This window comes from Phaeodactylum tricornutum, chromosome 8 (genome assembly GCF_000150955.2).
Source record: "Phaeodactylum tricornutum CCAP 1055/1 chromosome 8, whole genome shotgun sequence".
In the NCBI taxonomy this organism is placed as follows: Eukaryota; Bacillariophyta; class Bacillariophyceae; order Surirellales; family Neidiaceae; genus Phaeodactylum; species Phaeodactylum tricornutum.
The window spans coordinates 331209-350981 of NC_011676.1; the positions used below are offsets into that span (position 1 = coordinate 331209).

Here is a 19773-nt window from a genome sequence, read left to right on the forward strand (position 1 = left end):
CGGTATCATTTTCGATCTCGGACCCGGTGCCACCAACCGTCCTATCCAATTTTTTCCGGCTACAAGCCAAACCTGCATCGGGTTTGCCGTATTCACAGTCAGCCAGAAACCTTCGTACAACCTCAAGAAAAAGAAAATCCTTGCTCACGGTCAGCTTATATTCCTACCCTCAAAGTAGCTTTTTTTTTCCCGGTGAAATCGACGAGGATAGCAATGCCGTTCTCTCTACTCCAGGTACTGCACCTCGGCCTACTGGCGACAGCCACCGCGTATTCTGTCGTGTCTCAAAAGGCGGTGGATTCGCATCCACATCACCACGGTAAAAGCGTCGTACTCCACGTTCCCGTGGCGGTGCGGTTGACCGTCGAGCACGAGGGAGGCTCTGGCGGATCCTCCCCAGAAATGTCGCAGGGTATCTTGCCAACGGAGGTGGGTCAGTATCGCCAGTGGGGATTGTCGCTGGAAGCCTTTTCGGGGAAAGATTCACCGACACTGCCGGATGATGCCCTATTTTTGGACGAACGCATCATCGACTTGAGCTTTTCTTACATTCCTACCAGCCCAAACTCCCCTGCCACTGCAACGAATATACCCACAACTTCATCATTATACTGGGGCAATGCGACATTGTCTTGGAGATTGCCCATTCAAAACAGAGAATCTGATCCGGCTTACCCACGTACATATCTAGTCCTACTCTGGGAAGAGCAGCGCCCTTATCTTCACGAATACCAACATCAACCACCAACAACATTGGGCAACAACAACGACTGGTACCAGCGCCGTCTGCTAGCGCGTCGCATTGCGCAAATTCCATCACAAACGCACCGTCCTCATTCCATCGAACAAAGCCTCGGTGCGAATCCTCTCGCGGGGATAGTTCGAGTTGGTCTTTTGCAAGGCACGTCAGAATACATCCTTCGAGATCACGAGCCGCTGCACGCATCATCGGAACCTAAGCAGAACGCAACGATTGCCACATTCTCAACGTCAAACTTTGAGCAGCGAAGCAATGCTCCACCTGCTCCCAACGTACTACAGAACAATGATACTCAAGCAAAATTATTAACACCGTCGTCGTGGTGGCAGTTTTTTGCCGGCGGTGCTTGCTGTGTGTTATCATTGTTGGTTTGGGCCACTGCAACGGCCAGGCCAATTACGACTGGCGCGGCTCATACCAACGCCCCCCGAAACAGAGTCCAGCTCGGTTTGTCGCTTTCACTGTCCGATGTGGATGACGTAGCGCACCGCAATGATGGTCAGCTTGAGGACACCTTGAGTGTTGGCGACAACGATACCTATATTGGTGCAGAAGATGTGTCATACACGGAGGAAACAAAATCCAGCAAGAATGGAAGCGACGTTGTAGACAATAGCAACGACGACAAAGGGGGTCATCGATCCTCTGACTCCGTCTCCAACATGTCAAGTTCCGATCAAGATAGTCGAAATGGCACTTTTGGTTTGCCCCCTTCTGATGTCCAAAATAGCGAGTCAGTATCATCCAGCGATAATGAGATGCTTTCGCCGCCGCCCCGTATGCGACGACAGGGACTTTCACGAGCATCACCGCGATTGACTTTTGACCAGCAAATGGAATTTTGGAGAGAACGGGATGCGAGTCAGAATACGGCTCCGGTACAATCCATTGTTTGCGTTGCAAGCGACACGCCACCAGGTACGCACATACCGGAACGCATGCCAATGACGTCGCCACTTCAAAACAAAAATTCACCCACGAGATGCAAACGGCCAGTAGACAGCAAGGCCACAGAAGAAACTCTGTCATGGCTTGAGGAATCCAAGGAAGAAAGAATCGTCGAGCCTGAGAGAGAGATGAGTGGTGTTTGCTCGACCACACGTAGCAATGTAATGAACGGCAAAAAGCTTTTTGATGATGCTGCCGAACCAGAAACAACATCGCACACCGCAACCCAACGTAGATTGTCATCTTTCCAACCGAATACTTCGAGATGTTGCCCTAGGAGTAGCGAAAGAGCCAACAAGTCTTCAAAAGAAGTCGAAAAATCAAGCAATGAGGATACAATTGCAAAATCCTCAGAACCATATCAAGAACAATCAGATAGGCGGGGCGCGGAAAGTATCCACGATGTCGAAGCTTTCCAATGTATTCCTTTTTCACGCCTCGTCTCCAAAGAAAAAGTTTCTGTTCAGAGTCAATCGAAAGCCTCTGAAGCGTTGGCAATCGATAGCCTGCCGTTTTCAGCACCCACCGCAGAGTCAGGCGACATAGATGAAAGGCTGGTCGAGCCCACATCTCTTCAAGCATTCAATGTTGAGCACTCAACGTCGTTTCAATCAACTGTCCCCCCTTTGACGATGTACGCATCTAACGCAATCGAAAGTGCCGCTAGTGGAATGATGATCGACACACCAGACTCTGACGAAGGGTCAAGGAATTACCCTCTTCAGGAGTTGGCCCAAGCTGACTGTTCAAGTGCAAGCCAGCCGAATGGTGTGTTGGAAGTGAAATCAACTCAAGGAAATGCGATAGAACCGCAAGCAGGAGTACAGGCGGCTTTTAAAGCGTATGGTAAAGAAGTAGTACTCGGCAAATCGTCATATTCGCCTGTGCGAACTAAGCCTGACAACCTTGACCAGAGAAACGATCTCTCATTCAAGCCACGGTCGTCGGTCCAAACTGGTTCGAACGAAGGGTTTCATTCCGACAAAAGTTCAAGCAGGTTTGCAGGCCCGTTTTCAGATAATGACAAAAGGACGCCGCACGCAGGTATCTTTAGGCACACGGCGCCCGAGCAAGATTTTACCGCTTCACCGCTTGAGTCCAAACGTTCGTCCGTGAACGATGGAGATTGCACCATTGCGGTATTTGCAGTAAGCTGTCCTCCGGAAAAATCGACATGCGCAGAAGCAGATTTTAGCGCCACTCAATGGATTGGGCGAAAGCGGAATTTTGACGCTGTGTCGAAGCTTGACGATGGGTTGGCTCAAACACCCCTAGATACATCCGCGTCAAAATGCGACGTTGTCTCTCCAGAAAACAGCAGGCAGCGCACATTGTCCCTGCCACTACCGCCATACCAAGCTTCAGCTCAAATAAACATCCCAACTCCTGACAAAAGTAAGCAACAACGGCGAGGATGTGAGTGTGCAGCGAACTCGCCGGGAGAGGATTGCTTCAATGACCGCTTTTTTCTTGATTCATTCGCCAAACGAGACTCAATAGAGGCACACAAGTCGCCGGCTACCCCCCAAGATAGTGAAGCGAGATTAAATGCTGTGCCTGTCGTAACGACCGAGACGAAAGGACGTGGCGAGTCCTCAGCCGAAGGAGCTTTCACTTACTGCTCAACGCTGCCTCCAGATAGTAGTTGCTCTGATGGACGACCCGAATGTTGCTTTGCCGGCTTGAGAGTAAAAGACGAGCCACCCACCGCCGAAATCGAATTTCCCATACAAAATAGTCCCGCAGGTCAGAAACACCCCATTCGTAGAGAAGGTTGGCAGTCAACTGCCGAGACGAGTGAAAGAGGTGCACACTATCTCCCAGACTCCGCCGCTTCTGTATCCCTTCATTCATTTGTACGCGACTATAGCGATGTAGTATGGCAGTACCAAAGCTTGGACAGCAGATCAAACATGCAACAGGAAAAATGTAGACATGACATTTATTCTAAACCCAATCGCGGTGTTGTTCGACGCAGTCGAAGGTACCGAGGTGGTTCGGCACACGTTGCGGCTGCGGAACCAGTTACAGGCCGGAACAGCACTAAAGTGTTCAAGGAGTCAATGCAGAAGCCAGCGCTCGGATCTGTCAGTGAATCAAATGAGAGCATGTCCGCGGTGATTACAGAAAATCTGAAGCCTTCCGCCATCAACCAGCTTTCCGAAACTCCTTCATGGAATCAAGTACTACCCGACGCTGCACCATCTGCTGCCTTGAACTCAGCTACCGAACTTTTCGCCCAAGACAACAGTGATCTTCAGTTTGGACAAAAGGACCCCTTTTCACCAGTTACCAAAGAAATGACGGTGGTACCCCACTCTATTTTCACTCGCAGGAGGTCGAATGCACGTGTTTTCGAAAGTGGTAAAGCCAACACCGAATCCCAAGCTGACGAGAATAAAGTTGAGGGTGCTGCAAGCAGTCGAGAATCAACTTCAGTCCACAAATCAAAGGGTCTCGAAATGGAACCAGTAGAGCGTTCTATTCAAGTAGCCACAAATCACACAGTTTCGTTAGACACGGCACGGTCTACAGTCCAGTATCCCAGGAAATTGAAACGTAAATTTGGCGACGAGCGGACTGACACATCGACTCTGGCTCACGAGTGGGTTTTCGCGAGTCAACCTGTGGCCTCCATTACACTCCCCCGGACAAACGACTCAAATGATTGCCTTTGAAAGCATCATGGCTTCGACTCAGATCTAAGCACATAGAGTGTCAAACGAAAAATCAATACCTGTACTTGTTGCATTCGTAGACCTTGAAGGCTGCGAAATGTGCACCTATGATACTTGTTCCATATAATTGTACAATTGTAATTAGAAAGTATTCACAGTCAATAGGAACTTACAGGTTAGGGATTTCTCCCACACTCGTAAACCTCGGAAAAAGTAACTGTTCCGACCAAAACCAAGCGCCGTTTGCTGTGATGCGCCAGGCGAGCGCGCTGTGTCACTGCAGAGCTATGACTTTTTGTCAATCGCAAAAATATTGCGCACCGCCATTTATCCCCGACAGGAATGTCATCAAAGAACAACTACAACTCGAAGGTATCAATCGCTAGTCTTTTTTCCTTCCCCCTCCGACAAAGGCAATAGTCTTCCCTTTGCACTCATTTCCAAACGAGCTTCATCTTCATCTTCGTCGTATCGTTGCGTTTCGTTGGTCTGGAACAGCCGCACGGTGTTTTGGAGAGCCGTGACGTCCCGGCGCAAATTGGCCACTTCCTCGTGCAGCAACTGCAGTTCCGTCGAGGAATCTCGCAGACGTTGCCGACGTTCCGTGGCCGTTGGAGGAATGTAACGGGAGATTTCTTCCGGTGTCTTTCCAGTGGCTGCCAGTTGTCCCATGGCGTCTCCGCGGTAGTCCTATTGTCAGCAGAAAAGCCGGTGTACAGCAATCCGAGAGCAAACAAAGTGTACTTGAGAAATGAAAAACACATCGTTGCCCACTTTAATAGTGATTGTACACCACGTTGTCTTCAATGAGAGAAGAAAACAGGCCGCAAAATGTGACGTACGTGGAAAAGTGTATTGTACAACAGGAGTCCAACAAAGCATACCCCCAGAATCTCCCAAACACGAAATCGTGAGTGACTGGGATACGGAGAGTACGCCATTGCGGTTCCTCCGAGCCGAGGCATTCTGTTTCGAAATTAGGTGCACTTTGATGTATCGTGGGCCGCTCAAGCGGATTTCACTAGTCTAGCCAGTCGATCGTTTCGATGGAGTCTTTCTCCATGGTCTGGGCCATACTGCAGCGCTAACTAACATGCGGCGAAAAAGGCGAAAACGAGACAAACGTTCGGTCAGCGCCCACTGCCGCATTCTTTCCAGTCGTGTACTCTTTTACGAAATCCAAAAAAATGCGATAAATACCTCTCTAGGTGTGTGTGCAGACGGAACTTTTCTATATCCGGATTGAATTATAGAAATTGCTCCCAAAAAGCCGTCGGAATTTTGGGAAACGACTTACCTTTTCAGTTGTTTTAATCCCTTTCCTTTTTTTCAATCTTTTGCCCAAAGATCTTCATTATTCGCGAGTGTCATTGAATGGTTGTCTCGTTCACAGTCGGTAAGACACTAACTATTTCATTCTTCAGCTGCTAATGCTGGCGTGCGTATCCCGTCTCGGCATCCCGAGCACCGTGGTGCCGACGGTGAGAATGCTTTCTGGCTTGGCGAGCGGTACCGGCCTTGCCTTGACGGCGGCTTCAGACCGAACGGCATCTTTCCAAGCGTCCCAGATTACCACACGAATGCTAAAGCCGATCGCTACCCGGTCCATTTGGACCCAGCACTTTCGGGGTCTCAACAATCCATTGCGTCCCAAGGCCAGCAGTAACAGCACACCGAGCCCGTCCTTGCCGAACTCCTCGCGGCGAAATGCCTCGTTCGTCGCTTGGTACGAGTCTCACTTGCACGCTCGTCCGGTGGTAACCAAAATGTTTACTGGGAGTCTTCTTTGGGGGATTGGCGATGCCGTGGCGCAAATCGTTCCCTTCCTGTCCGCCGGAAAAGACAGTGTTGATGGAGTCACTGCCTTTACCTACGATTGGCCCCGCACGACACGGGCCGCCTTTTTTGGATTCGCCATACACGCACCACTCTCTCACTTGCACTTTAACTTTCTGGAATGGATGACTATCCGCCTCAAAGTACAGGGGCTCGCCATTCCCATATTCAAAGCGTTTATGGAGCAGTTCGTCTACTGGAGCTGGTTTTCCAATTCCCTCTACCACGGCGCCATGGGCGCTATGCAGGGACAAAATGCGTCCCAGATCTACGATCGGATTGCCAACGTTTTATGGGAAACGCAACTGGCGCAGTGGAAATTTTGGATTCCGATTCAACTCGTCAACTTTCAATTTACCCCGGTACGGCATCAACTCAACGTCGTGTTGGTCACGAGTATTGCTTGGACGGCGCTCCTGTCGGCGTGGTATCCACCGGAAACGATAGATCGCTTACCAGATATTGCTGCTGTGATAGTGGAAACAAGGAAAGACGGAGGTACAGCCTTGCAGTGAGGGAAACTAGCGGTCATTGTTTCCTTACCCGTGGCCTTCGTTATTCTTGAAGTTTTGGGATGCGTTTTCTTTGTCTTTGGTGCTCCATCCAAATTTATCCGTAGTAAAAAGGACACTGCCGACTTTTATTCAAACAGGATAGTACAGATTGGCAACGTAAATTGTGCATAGCCCAACAAGCATTGACGGTGTCCGTATCTAACATTAATGAAGTTATACATTCTATTATGTACCATACAAACTTGTACAAAAGTTATATATATACTTCTATTTTGCACATATTGTTATCCATCTTGGTTGCCATTACCGGAGAAGATCGAGGAAAGCGATGTGGCGCAGCGGAAGCGTGTTGGGCTCATAACTCAAAGGTCGAAGGATCGAAACCTTCCATCGCTACAATTTTGTTGAAGACTCCTCTGTTACCCCGTCCTAGCTAGTTCGTAAGCTTGATTTTCCTTTTTTGTTGATTTGAGTATCACGTTTTTGTCCAGTAGGCGCTAGCTAGCGATTTACAGTGGGATTGAACGTGAAAAAGCTTCGCAACAGAAAAAAATTACACGTGGTGTCAGGGCCTAACAGTAAGCGAACCTTTTCCAAACTGTCGCGGCGGAACCCAACGGAACACACCATTTCGAACGTGAGCAGGCGAAGGCATCTGGCGTTCCGGGATTGATGTGGAATATTAACAGGAAATGACCCCATGCCAAACTATTTGGGAAAGGCATGGAAAGGCCGTGTGTATGTCGAGAAGGTTGCGTTGTTGCTGAGAACCGCTTGGCAGGCAAGTACATCCATTCCGGCGTTTTCCATTTTTCTTCCCTATCTAAAATCCTGATACGAGATTGCTTTTCTGAAGTTCCCAAATTGTTCGTCGCCAATCTATGGTTTGGTGACTCATTCCTTCCCATCGTCAAACGAATCAACTTCGTCTAACGCCATGTTGTCAGAAAAATACACCAAGAGGAGATTTAACCAAAGGCAAGCCACGTTGTACCAATCGTCGAACAGAAAAGGCTGGCTTTATATGACAATTTACTGGATTATGGGGTGGCTTGTTGGCGTTCGTAGCGGCGATTTAGGCAAACTCTACTTCGGAAGTTCGCCTCTTCCTACCCTACGAACCATTGCCTCATTGTTGGTAACTTTGGTGCTCCAAATGCACCTGAACGTCCGCTATACGCCCATGAATCGAAACGCAAACTTGGGGTCTAGCGTACTATTTGGACTTGCCAACGGAACATCAGAGACGATGCTATTTTTTGGATCCTACATTTTTGGGAAATCCTTTTTATTTTCCTTGTGGTGCCCCACAAGTAACCTTTACTCTACGACAATCTGTACCCCAAAAATGGCTGATATCTTCGGTTTTTTTACCTTCGTCGTCTATGCTGGTCTAATTCATGTACTTTTTTGGCTTCCACTAGCCTTTCCGCTCCATATCCAGACTGACGCTAAGCCCTTTCTCATCCATGGGCTGCCGGCTCTTATTGCCATGTCAGTCATGTGGCTGTATTTGTACGAGATGTACGACGATATTTTGCTAGTCTGTGTCCTACATGCCACGATTGACACCTGGACGGCTGTGAAGATTGCTTTACCACCGCCTTGGGCCAAGTAAAAGTATTTTGAGTTCCAGATCGTCGCACCTGGAAGACTTTTGCTTCTACTCATCTATAAAATTGAATGATCAACGATCCTCGATCAGTTCCATTTTTGATCCGCATCCCCTTGTTTGGTACAGTTAGCTGTTGGCCCGGTCGTAGCAACGTCGAGTTGGGCGGAACGGTGCGGGCCCACACCTCACCATCGGGTAAAGTTACGTTCAACTGAAAGGGAAGATGCGGGGAATTAACAAGAGGTAGACGTTGTCGAAATACCAAATCGTCGCCAGTCCGCTGCAGCGTGGTATGGTGCTTTTCTTGCAACACAAACGTGATACCGGGATATGGCGGGATGGCCGGGAAGGTGATCTTTGTGTTCGTCTTCCACCCAGCCTTAACAGTTACAGTATACGTTTTGGATAAGCCGTTCCCAAATTTTACTTTGAGTCTCTTTGTAGTCCCATTGTAGAGTTCTTCTAAAGAGCATTTCAATGGACGCGTGTACGATTGAGGCGATGACGGCCGTGGTCCGTAGTCCGTGCGAGCACCAGCAGCACCTTGTCCGGTACCCATCATTTCACGGAGCAGCTCGGATAAATCAATATTCATACCGCTCGAGCTTCTACCGGCGGAACTTCCAAAGAACGCACTTGTATCAAAACCACCGCCATTAAACATGCCGGCAAAATCTGGCGGAACCGTGCCCCCACCTGCAAATGAGGTTTCTGAAGCCCCACCAAAATTTTTGTTGCTTGCTCTCAAGTTCACACCATCGTCTCCGAACTTATCATATATCTGCCGTTTTTCGGGATCTGACAGCGTCTCGTACGCCTTTTGAATTTCCTTGAACTTGTCTCTAAAAAGTACCATAAATTTACTGTGAGAAAATACAGTCGTACAACTCCAAGTGCAGGGAATCAGCTTTTAAAAGTGCGCAAACCAACCATTGAAGTCACCGCGACAATCTCGCTCATCCTTCACAAACTTACTCATCCCCTCCTTTATCGGGATGATACTTCAGACATTGTTTTCGGTACGCTTTTTTGAGTTCCGATTCCGAGCATGTCTTGCGTACACCGAGTGTTTCATACAAAGCTGCTTTGGGATATATTGGTTGCTTAGCTGTACAGCTTGCCATAACGTAAATACTTAGCCACAGCAAACACCGAAATGCCCGTGGCCGACAAGATCCAACACAAAGCAGCGAACATGCTCGTTGCGGTCGACTTCGCTTTCGTGAAGGAGTAGCTGCTTCCATCAGAAAAATATACGCTCCTAAGAAATTACATTAACACGCAGAGGTCCGAAGGCGATTCCTTTTTGGATCGGCCGGTTCATTTCTGTGATTCATTCAGACAAGTAGACCCGGATCTACCGTGCCAAGGTTGTGACAAAAACCGAGAAGGATATTAAAGGGAAAACATTGACACTCAAAATATTTACTACTCCGTTGCAATCCAATGAAATTTCTTACTTTGCAAACGTGCCATCTAATTGTTTATGCAGAGCCTAAGTGGGCGGTAACCAGTTTGAAGCTCTATATTGTTCATGGCTGACATAAGTAACGCTCTTCAAAAAATGGAGACTGCGTGTGGTTATCCCAAACAAAGGCCGCTCCGACCGACAAATAATGAGTAGTTTGAAATTTTGATCCTCATTAATCAGAGGCTTCCCCTTTTGCATTACGGTTACAGCTCTTTGTGTATCTTACAATATATTCTTGAGCAAACAGGATTCATCACAATGGCTTTTTTTCGGTTCGCAAAACTTGCCTTTATTGTTGTCCTTGTCTGCGTGCTAATGACCATCAGTATCATAATGTCTACTATCAACACACCCTTGGCAATTGGAGAAGACTTTGATACGTTATCAGATCCTTATCTGTCCAATGCCAATCCTCCACCAACTATGTTCCGGACTGGAGCTCGTCCGTGTGCTCTCCAAAATATCTCGAGTTTGAGCCAAAAGAAAATCCTCAAGTCGCAATATGAAGAAGATCGACATTTGCTGTCTTTTTTCAATGGTCTCTGCGGTGGTACCTATATGGAAATGGGTGCTCTGGACGGTCGACTGTACAGCAATTCGTATTCTTTCCACAAAGCTATGGACTGGAAGGGTCTTCTTGTTGAGCTGACTCCAGAAAGCTACCACCAATTGGTAAAGAATCGGCCTAACGAATTAGCCGTCGTCAATGCGGCGGTATGCGATCAAGCCAAGAAGATACACTACTATTCGAAGCTCAAGCAGCCAGCCGTTTCAGGAGTGTGGGAATTTACGGCCCTCGAATTTAGAGAAAAATGGTGGTCCAATATCACGATCGCCGACACCGAAGAGATTGATTGCATACCTTTGAAGGAAATCATCACAAAGAACGTTGGCGAACCAGCCTTTTTCGACTTTTTCAGAGGGCTCGGAGTTCATGGCTTTGCAAGGCCTGGACTTCACCAAAGTGGGCTTCGGAATTGTATTTATCGAGCGTCAGCGGTACAATCCAATTAAAGACCTGGCAATTCGGACTATCATGGAGAGAAATGGATACATCTTCTTGTATGAAAAATCTAATAGCGTATGGTTTGCGAATGCGCGTTTCGATGAAATCTACAACGGTGTACTTGGCACCAAGGTATCTTTGGAGCTTTAATATCTATCATCCCAACCTGCGCCGAAGCTCAGTGTGAAATGAAGTGTGCTGATCAAAGGCGAGCACTTGCGTGCTTTTATATGAATCTTTTGAACTGGTTGATGCTTCATCATAAGGTAGTACACCCAGTGTACCAGTTTTATCCTTTTTTCCGAATTTTCTATTTCTAAAATTCTAGAGTTTGCAGTGTTTCTAAAACGCCAAACCTGAAGCAATTCAAAATCAGGTCTCCCCCATAACCAACAATGGGTCATTTACAGTTAACGGAAGTATAGATAGAATAAAACTAGGACACGTAGGTCAAAACTTGGCAATGAACAAGACTTCCTAGCCACAAAAAGGGAAGAAACCAGAGTTTCAGACTTCTCTGAACCATCAGAAGACACGATATTCTTACAGTTAGCCAATTGCAAAGATGAAAGTGGATTGCTGATTGCAAGAGGGGGAAGATGCTGGCTTTGAAGGAGCCCACTCACTCCGGGCTAGCCTGCTAGCCCAAATAATTGATATGATGAAAAGTCCATTTCAATTGTCTGCCCTGTGTAAGTCAATCCTTAGTCTAGTAATAAAGATGTTATAAATCTGTTGTTATACTCTTATTTTTAACTCCATGAGCCAATGTTAAGTGATCTTATACTTTTCTTTTAGAAACGTAGCTGGCTAATGCCGCAGTGAACAAACCAGTGGCTTGCGGGAACATCCCTTTTGGCCGGCATTGGGGAATTGCGGCCTGACAATGATCCGAATTATTTCCACTGTAACTGACTGTCAAAATCAAAATAAGCAATCCTGGGATTTCGCCCAAGTAGTTTAGTCAACCCGCACAAAGTAGCAGGAAAACTAAAAATAATTTGAGGAAATTCCCTATTCGGGCGGCGCCTATGCCGCAATTCTCCTATTACTGCCAAATCCGAGATTTTTTAAATAATATTTTTTGAGCGCGAATTCCCTCCTAAGTAACACAACCAATCAAGAACTTATCCTTCATACTTTTTAATGACCGTGTAGAGTATATTTCTCATGCATCAGTCAGAGTTGGTGGTAAAAATCAATACGTATTCCTTGACTATTAGTGCAGTCAGTACTTGCCACAAGAGAATCACAATGGGGGCAACTTTTTAACCCGACTCTACAGTACCGCGATTGTTGTCCAGATCAATACGTAGACAAATCCACAGAAATGCTCACAAACTCTTATTACCTCTTTAGTCTCTAGATTGAAGCCGAATTGGAAAAGTTGCAATGGCGCATGGTGTGGGGTGCCAACACACCTATGGATATTAGCACAGGCAAACATATTCACCAAACCCGCTAATGGATCATTCGCAATTTTCCCATTACCGTTGGTACCGCGACCATTTCCAGGTTCTCGAAAAAAGGACGGGATTGCCAAAGATTTGACGTGGGAATGTTTCAAGGAGACGCTCTTGGGGAAAAAGGGAGCGACAATCAGATCTGAAAATTGCTAAGTACTTTCGGTGAGCGCCAAACGGCTTTTAAGTAAAATTAACAATTATTAAATAATCCAGTACTCGGTGTATGCTCTGTGTATTATATAGCGGAGGTATCGAGCTGGCAGGGATGAGCTGCTTCCAACCCATGACCTACTTCATTCGCCACGCCTTTTACCCTTTCATAGAAGATATATGGAGCCTGAGCCTTTGCCAGCATCTCCGTCAATACTCCCGGAACGAGAGAGTCTTGTTTCATTACCACGGACTTGGCGTGCCGAGACCAACCCACAATGGAGAGATATGGACGTTCGACGCCAGGCGTACAGAATAGATTGCCTCATCAGTTGCAGATGTTCGGACGTGGCCGGGAAAACCCAGTATTGTAAGTGTGTGCTTTTGGCAGATGTTTGATAGCTGTTGAGTTTCTGCTTACGGTTTTTATTTCATTCCTTGCTGTTACCTACCAAGGTTGTTTTGGGCTGTTCCTCCGCTGGCGCATTAGTGTCTTTCTTTACGGCGCCAATGGCCGATCCTTCGGTTGTACCCTCCTCGGCACCACCGCGAGCTCAGACCGAACCGACCATTCTTAGGGAACAAGCATCGGAGTGGGTTAGCGACACAGTCGTACTATGTCCTTGCTCCAAAGGCGAATGGCTACCCATGAACACAGACTATCCCGTCGACATTTTTACGTCGTCTTTAACCACTCCACTCAAGATTGTTCTTCAGTGGTCCATTCAGCGGAATCCCGTCAGCATGGCTTCCCTTCATCCAGATGCAGAGACCACATTCCTGGTGTTTTCAACGATCGAAAAACTCCATTTGGAGAATTGAATTGGACATTTGCCGCCGTAACGGATTCAATTGCTTGGAACGCACTACCGAAACCATTATTTCAGCGATTTTTTCGTCACGATTTGCTGATGCCCAGTATGTTTCGTATCTTTTTATTGGCTTACCGAGTTCTGCATTCTATGGGTAGCACCCCAGTATCATATCCTCCGTTGCCACTAGGCATTTCGAATCATCAACTGTGGCAATCTTGGTACTTGATCTGTGAAATAGTGTTGATGCAGCTCATGAATGACGGAGTGCTTGGAAGCCATTTTAAGGAAAACAAGAGAATTCATGATGCAGAAGGCAGGGATGATCTAGACGACAATAAAAACGTGGATGCGGCTCCGGATCCTAAAGGAAAAACTTCCACACACCCGACTAATCATACAGTGAGTGTCTCATCTTCGTTTCTCGGAGCAATTGACAGCTTTTGAAGTATGGCTAGAATTTACGTCAATCCATAAGATGCAGTTGAAACTCGGAATGTTGGAGCTACCCGAACCGCAGTCAATTGTACTACAGGTCCTACTTAGTCAGACACAATTTATTCTGCGTTCCACCTCCTTATGCTTAGAATTTGGCCCATGGGCAGTAATCTGTCACTGATTCTTGGAATTTTCCCCTACGGATCGAAATTGCTGTAATCTCCTGACTACAAGAGCTTATTGGTTGGTATTTGGGCGTCTATCTCGGCTTTCGACCCTTCTTGTCGCCTTGACAAGCTGAAAAACAGAAATCTTCACCACTTTGTCCAGTATTTGACATTGGGCCCGGATGCATCTGGTTCAGTCAAAGAAGCCAAGCCGCTCGGGAGCGAACCTTGGCTGCGTTCGACTTGTCCATTGCTTGTGATGGGTACCCTATGGGGCAGTCCGAATGTGTTCGACATCGCCTCGATTGTCATTTCTGCGCGCTCTTTTCTGCTCACGAAAAAACAGAAAAATGTCAGGATGGCGATATGAACTTTATTTGCCAACGCACTTTCGACTTTGGTTACGTACTTGCATCGCGGGCATGACGAAGGACAACAATGCAACGCAGGCTGAAGCGTACAACGCGTGTACATTTACGCCTTTTTGTGCAAATCACCAAGCACTGAGATCAGGTTTAACAACCATATAGGCAAAGTCAGAAGTATGCTCTATCTGAGGCCTACCTCTCCACAATGTAGAGATAACTATAGTTCTTTATATTACATATAACTGTTAACACATTGCTCCAATGTACCAGTTCGAGAACAACAAGAGGGAATGCAAGAGTCAGATTGGTTGCAGGAAGAAGAGGAACTCTTAACCACCCGTCACCTCAGGCAATGGAAAGTGACACCCCCTTGCATCACTATGATGTGGCGGATGGTATTGAAGTACTTGTCGGTCTCGCTGCGACCCGGGAGAAGTTTGCGTACTAAAACTGTTTGATAGTGATGGATACGCACCATGTTCCCCTGACACGATAAAACGGACAATAGCGAAGCTTGGTCGTTTCGTCAGTGGAGACAACAAGGAAGGACTATCCGTAGAAGGTGATGGTAGACTGTAGTTGACAGGGCGATATGCTGAGTGCTGACAAACATTGTCGCCACAGCCTGAAAATAAATCAATTAGGCAGCCGACATATAATTTGGTCGTGTTGTCATAATTTGGGACAAGACCAAACATCTGCCTAGCGTTAGCCGACAAATCGAATTGATACAGCAGGTCGCTAAGCTGGAAGTTGCCAAGCGTTGGTGTTCATCTATGGACGAGGCAGAAGCTGTCCCAGTTGATTAGCCCGGGCAAGGTGGATTTGACCGGTGGCCGTAGCAAAAACAGAATAAGATCTGTTTCCGTGGCATTCTTTAGGCCTTTGATCAATAAAGTGGACTCGTAGGGCATCACGACGTCCCATAAACAGTCCTGCAAGGAAACAAGCAGTAGCGCTGGTAGTTGTTCCACTTCAGTAGCATGCCAAGCCAAATCACCTCGAGCAATCACAGAATGGACGCCTTGTTCTGGACTGGACAAGCGTGCCTCGGAAACTTCGTCCATTCCAAGGCGGTGACGAGTTTAGACGCAATTTGATCCAAGAGTAGTGGAGTCGTGGTGGTACCCAGCGGTGGGCCGTCGCCATACTGCGCAAGTACGGAAATTGCCGTTGAGCGTACCAAGATATCAAGGTCAGTACTGCAACTAACTTGACCCATCGCTACCGGCAAGCGCATCATACGTTCTTCTTCCCACACAATCAACAGGAATTGTCGCCAGCGTTCTTCGTGAGCTTCCATCTGCGACTCCTTGTCGAGTTCAGCTCGCTCACAATTGGTGGAGCGCTTCTTCCAAATCGGCATCCGTCGGGTTGGCCCCGTACGGACTGTAGTACAAATTGAGAATCCGAGTACGCTCCCGTAGTGCCAGAGCATCCAACAGAGCGTCGTGGCCGGCTCTAGAGGCTGCAGTTACGGTCGGTTGGGAGCTCACCATGGTGCTGTGGGACGGTGGGTAGTGGATCCAGAGGGAGGTGTCGTCGTGCGAGTCACCGATACCGTTATTTCTACCGACACTGGTACCGCCTCCACTACCAGCATCGGCATATTGTTTAGAGCGGTACCGGCAGGAGAGAGCATAGTGCCCGGGATGGAGTTGCATATCGACCAGGGCTGATACTTGGTGAGGCACTGTTTGGACGCGAGAAGTGATGATTTCACCTTCGGCGGCAACATCACCGTCAACAACGACCAATTGACACAATTCGTCAACCACGTCGGTGGTTTGGATGTGCCCTACGAGGGCGTAAACGCGAGCGTCGCGAAAAAAAACACGCTTGGGGTTGGGTAGATTGGGGAGATTCGGACCAGAGGTCACAGGACGGGAGCGCGGGTACGCGGGGCGTCCACACTTCCCGAGGTTCCCGTAGGGCGCTGTCCGCGGAGGAAGGTTTCCCGGTCCGTGTCGGTAGAATCCATTGACGAACGCTTGTGTCGATATGTAGGGTAAGGATAAGGTGCTCGGCGACGTTGGGTGAAATAGATTGAAAGGGTAGGTCATGGGTTGGAAGCAGCTCATCCCTGCCAGCACGATACCTCCGCCATACCATATACATAGCATACACCGAGCATTAGATTATTTTTTTAATTCCGTTTGGCGCTCACCAAAAAGTACTTACCAATTTTCAGATCTGACCGAAATAGCGATTTCTCCAAGTCGTAGAGGCAGAAATAGCGGTTTTCCTCAAAATTTGTTCTATTAACAAGAAGGGTTTGCCAACTTTCTCGTTGCCAACTTTCCCGTTCTCAACAAGGCCAATGTTGGGACAACTTGAATTTGCATTTCTGATTGTTATTGCATGCAGTGTTGAAGTTTTATTTTACAAGCTGTGGATCCCTATTTTTCCCGTTGTGGTTTTGAGGGGGCACATCTCTCCATGTCTATATGTCTGTGGCTGCGATGTCTGGGGACTAGCAAAACCCCTGAAACAAGCATTATATGTGGGGTTCATATCCCTGACTGTTAGTCTATTGCACAAGTCTATAATTCTATGTATTACAACTTTGATCTTCTACGAAAGTATGCAGGATTCTTCGGGTCTTTCAGCACAATTCTAGTCCATTATTGTTGCAGTTTTCTAGGTGCCAATGACATCTTTGTAGATTTCATCAAAATGAGCATTCACGAACCATACGCTGTTCGATTTTTCGTACAAATAAATGTATCCATTTCTCTCCATAATAGTACGAATTGCCAGGTTTTTCATTGGATTATTTGGCTGGCGCTCAATGAATATAATTCCGAAACCCACTTTGGAAAAATCTAGCCCTTGCAACGCCATGAATTCCGAGCCCTCGATGTCGAAACTAAAAAAGTCGAAAAAGGCTGGTTCTCCAACGTTTGTTGCAATGATTTCCCTCAGGGGTCTACAATCGATCTCTTGAGTATCAGCGAGCGTGATACCCGGCCACCATAATTCCCGGAACTCGGTAGGAGCGAATTCCCATACTCCTGAAACGGCTGGCTGCCTTTGCTTCGAATAGTAGTGTATCTTCTTTGGTTGATCGCATACCGCCGCGTTAACGACGGCTAGTTCGCTGGGCCGATTCTCCACCAAGCGTAGATAGCTTTCTGGAGTCAGCTCCACAAGTAGACCCTTCCAATCCAAAGCTTTGTGGAAAGCAAATGAATTACTGTACAGCCTACCGTCCAAAGCGCCCATTTCTAGATAGGTACCTCCACAGAGACCGTTGAAAAAGGAAAGCAAGTGTTGATCTTCTCCTTGTTGCGACTTGAGGAGTTTCTTTTGGCTCAGACTCGCGATATCTTGGAGAGGGCACCTGTGAGCTTCACTCCGGAAAAAGGTAGGTATGGGAGTGGCACTGGAGAGTTCAGGAGCTACCAGCGTGACAAAGTCTGCCCCTATGCCAAAAGGGATATATTTTCCAAAAGTAAGGGTCTGTATGGCCATGGCTATGCAGATGACGACAACAAAGTACTTGGCGTAAGTGGCATGATTTGACTGTGAGTACAAAAATGAAGCCATTGTGATGAATGCTTCTGCTCACGAATATTGGAAGAGACGTAGTGAAACGTAAAGGAAACGCGGAAGCCTCTTATTGTGTCGTTTTGCTTTAACAGTAAACAGGAAAGATCCAGTGGGGGCGCGTGCCTCAACATCCCCCCCCCCCCCCCCAAAATTCCCTTGAAAACGAACTGTAAGTAGTTTTTGGCTTTACCGTTAAAAACTATTAAGCTGGAAATGACTATCGCATTGAGCAGGTCCGTTGCGATTTTAAACAAAAGAGAAAATTCGCTATTTGGGATGAGCAGGGGTGAAGATTACGCTCCCACTGATTTTAAGTGTTTTATTCTCGCGGGAAATACTTTGTAAGTAAGAGTTTTGATTAAGAAAAACCTCACATACTATGTTTAGATTTTAAGATTCAATGTAGCAGTCCCCTTCATAAAATTTTTGATTCTCCACCCAGCAACCTACCTTTTCTTTTGTAGAACGCACAACATGTTGGAATTGTTGGAAGGTCGGTACGACGAGTCGAGCAAGACGAACGGATGCAAGTACTGTTCCGAGACCGCCGTGTTGCTGGGCATTTCCCTTATGAAAAGGTCAATTGCGCGACCCGTAAAATCTCGTACGGTTGGTAGATAATACCGGGGGCAGTTGTTGTGGCTGCCACAAATAGGGTTGAAGCAATTTCAGTATCATTTCAAAGGCCGGGATGCTTGGAATGCTAAGTTTCCTTGCTTCTACCCAGCCAGCGCATCTCCATCCTACGATTCCTATTGAAGGATTCGTAGGAGGTGTGCTTAAAGCCGGAGGAAGTAGAGGGGTTGGCGGAAAGTTGTCTTAAATACATTGCTGCAGACTGAGTATCGCTTTTAGACATGCAAAGCTATTGCGGCTGTCTCAACACGTGAGAGAGAAGCATGAATCTGTTAGCTTGACAATACATCTGCTAAAAAGTGCCACAAAAGAAGTTGCCGCTTTGGCCTTGCAAGATGCATCACTGTCAGCTCCACCAAACAGATCTTGGAAGGACCGTGCGGGCTATCCTTGTGGTACCAAAACACTGTTGTGTCAAGCTATCAAGTGGCCTCAATCAGGACATTGTGCATATGAATGTTTGGGTCTGATGCCACCATGTGGTATCCTTCTATATGTCCCTTTGTGGGTGCTTCAAGACTTCCTTGGCAAGAGCTGCAGCTGGAGCTTGTAATGTGACACTCTAATTCCTTGCCCCCGCCGCTGTGTACGCGTCGTTGTACATTGAAAAGCTGAAGCAATTGTTTGTCAAATGTTTGCTTTAGCCCATTTGGCAGCCGCCTTGTGAGTTATTTTTTGACAAAATTGACGCAGTTTTTTGGGATTGGATGGTATTGCTGGGCGTATGAAGTCATATGGGTTGTCTACAGAAGCAATAGTTTTGAGTACTATCTTGAATAAAGTGGATGGTGTAGATGGTGAATCAAAAGATGGTGTTCTTGTGCTGGGTGCAATAAATTGGCCTTGGACTTCGGATGTTGCACTGCCGCGGCCAGGGTGTTTTGATAAGATGATTTATGTCCCTCCTCCTGACTCTGAAGGCTAACAATCCATTCTTAATCTTGGGTGTCAAGAATTGATAGGAGGGCTTGCACCTGATATCAATATAGAATTTTTGGCCAGTGAGGGAGTTTCTGGAAATCTGACAGGTGCCAGGATTGTAAATGCCTGTCAGGAAGCCGCCTCAGATGTGTTTTGTATCAATATAATAAGGAAAGCAGAAATGCCAACAGCCATTTGGTTTTCAAACACTTGGATCTAGAATCTGCTCTGCAAGCCATCCAGCCCATTTTGTTGAATCTCACCACTATAGACCCACTGCATTCCAGCCACAGCTTTTCTTGACTTGGTCCAAGCATAGCCCCAAAGACTAAACAGCCAAAGAATGAACAGCGCCATCATAACACATGAACACCAACCACTATGAGCCTTGCTGCAGAAGCAATCCTTCAAGGCAGTATTCTCATCCACTGTCT

At 47.1% G+C, this 19773-nt stretch overlaps 7 protein-coding genes across 7 annotated transcripts; 5 read left to right on the plus strand and 2 right to left on the minus strand.

Annotated features, from left to right (window-relative positions):
• Nucleotides 1-213: 213 nt before the first annotated feature.
• PHATRDRAFT_45803 (predicted protein) lies at nt 214-4440 on the plus strand (the record flags this gene model as incomplete). Its single annotated transcript, XM_002179980.1, has 1 exon — nt 214-4440. The coding sequence occupies one exon, from the start codon at nt 214-216 to the stop codon at nt 4384-4386; it is 4173 nt and encodes a 1390-aa protein (XP_002180016.1). The 3' UTR covers nt 4387-4440.
• Nucleotides 4441-6113: 1673 nt separating this feature from the next.
• Nucleotides 6114-6644, plus strand: PHATRDRAFT_12262 (predicted protein; the record flags this gene model as incomplete). Its single annotated transcript, XM_002179981.1, has 1 exon — nt 6114-6644. A coding segment is annotated over one exon (531 nt), but the record flags the coding sequence as incomplete, so codon positions are not given.
• Nucleotides 6645-7761: 1117 nt separating this feature from the next.
• Nucleotides 7762-8355, plus strand: PHATRDRAFT_35603 (predicted protein; the record flags this gene model as incomplete). The annotated part of the gene is made up of 1 exon (XM_002179982.1): nt 7762-8355. The coding sequence occupies one exon, from the start codon at nt 7762-7764 to the stop codon at nt 8353-8355; it is 594 nt and encodes a 197-aa protein (XP_002180018.1).
• A 757-nt stretch (nt 8356-9112) lies between these two features.
• Nucleotides 9113-9428, minus strand: PHATRDRAFT_8469 (predicted protein; the record flags this gene model as incomplete). Its single annotated transcript, XM_002180181.1, has 2 exons — nt 9113-9194; nt 9328-9428. Coding segments are annotated over 2 exons (183 nt in total), but the record flags the coding sequence as incomplete, so codon positions are not given.
• A 653-nt stretch (nt 9429-10081) lies between these two features.
• PHATRDRAFT_35605 (predicted protein) lies at nt 10082-10837 on the plus strand (the record flags this gene model as incomplete). The annotated part of the gene is made up of 1 exon (XM_002179983.1): nt 10082-10837. The coding sequence occupies one exon, from the start codon at nt 10082-10084 to the stop codon at nt 10835-10837; it is 756 nt and encodes a 251-aa protein (XP_002180019.1).
• A 1788-nt stretch (nt 10838-12625) lies between these two features.
• On the plus strand, nt 12626-13267 carry PHATRDRAFT_45807 (predicted protein; the record flags this gene model as incomplete). Its single annotated transcript, XM_002179984.1, has 2 exons — nt 12626-12815; nt 12936-13267. The coding sequence occupies 2 exons, from the start codon at nt 12626-12628 to the stop codon at nt 13265-13267; spliced, it is 522 nt and encodes a 173-aa protein (XP_002180020.1).
• Nucleotides 13268-14520: 1253 nt separating this feature from the next.
• PHATRDRAFT_45808 (predicted protein) lies at nt 14521-17704 on the minus strand (the record flags this gene model as incomplete). Its single annotated transcript, XM_002180182.1, has 6 exons — nt 14521-14976; nt 15061-15165; nt 15267-15556; nt 15621-16328; nt 16412-16488; nt 16947-17704. The coding sequence occupies 6 exons, from the start codon at nt 17702-17704 to the stop codon at nt 14560-14562; spliced, it is 2355 nt and encodes a 784-aa protein (XP_002180218.1). The 3' UTR covers nt 14521-14559.
• Between the last annotated feature and the right edge of the window lie 2069 nt (nt 17705-19773).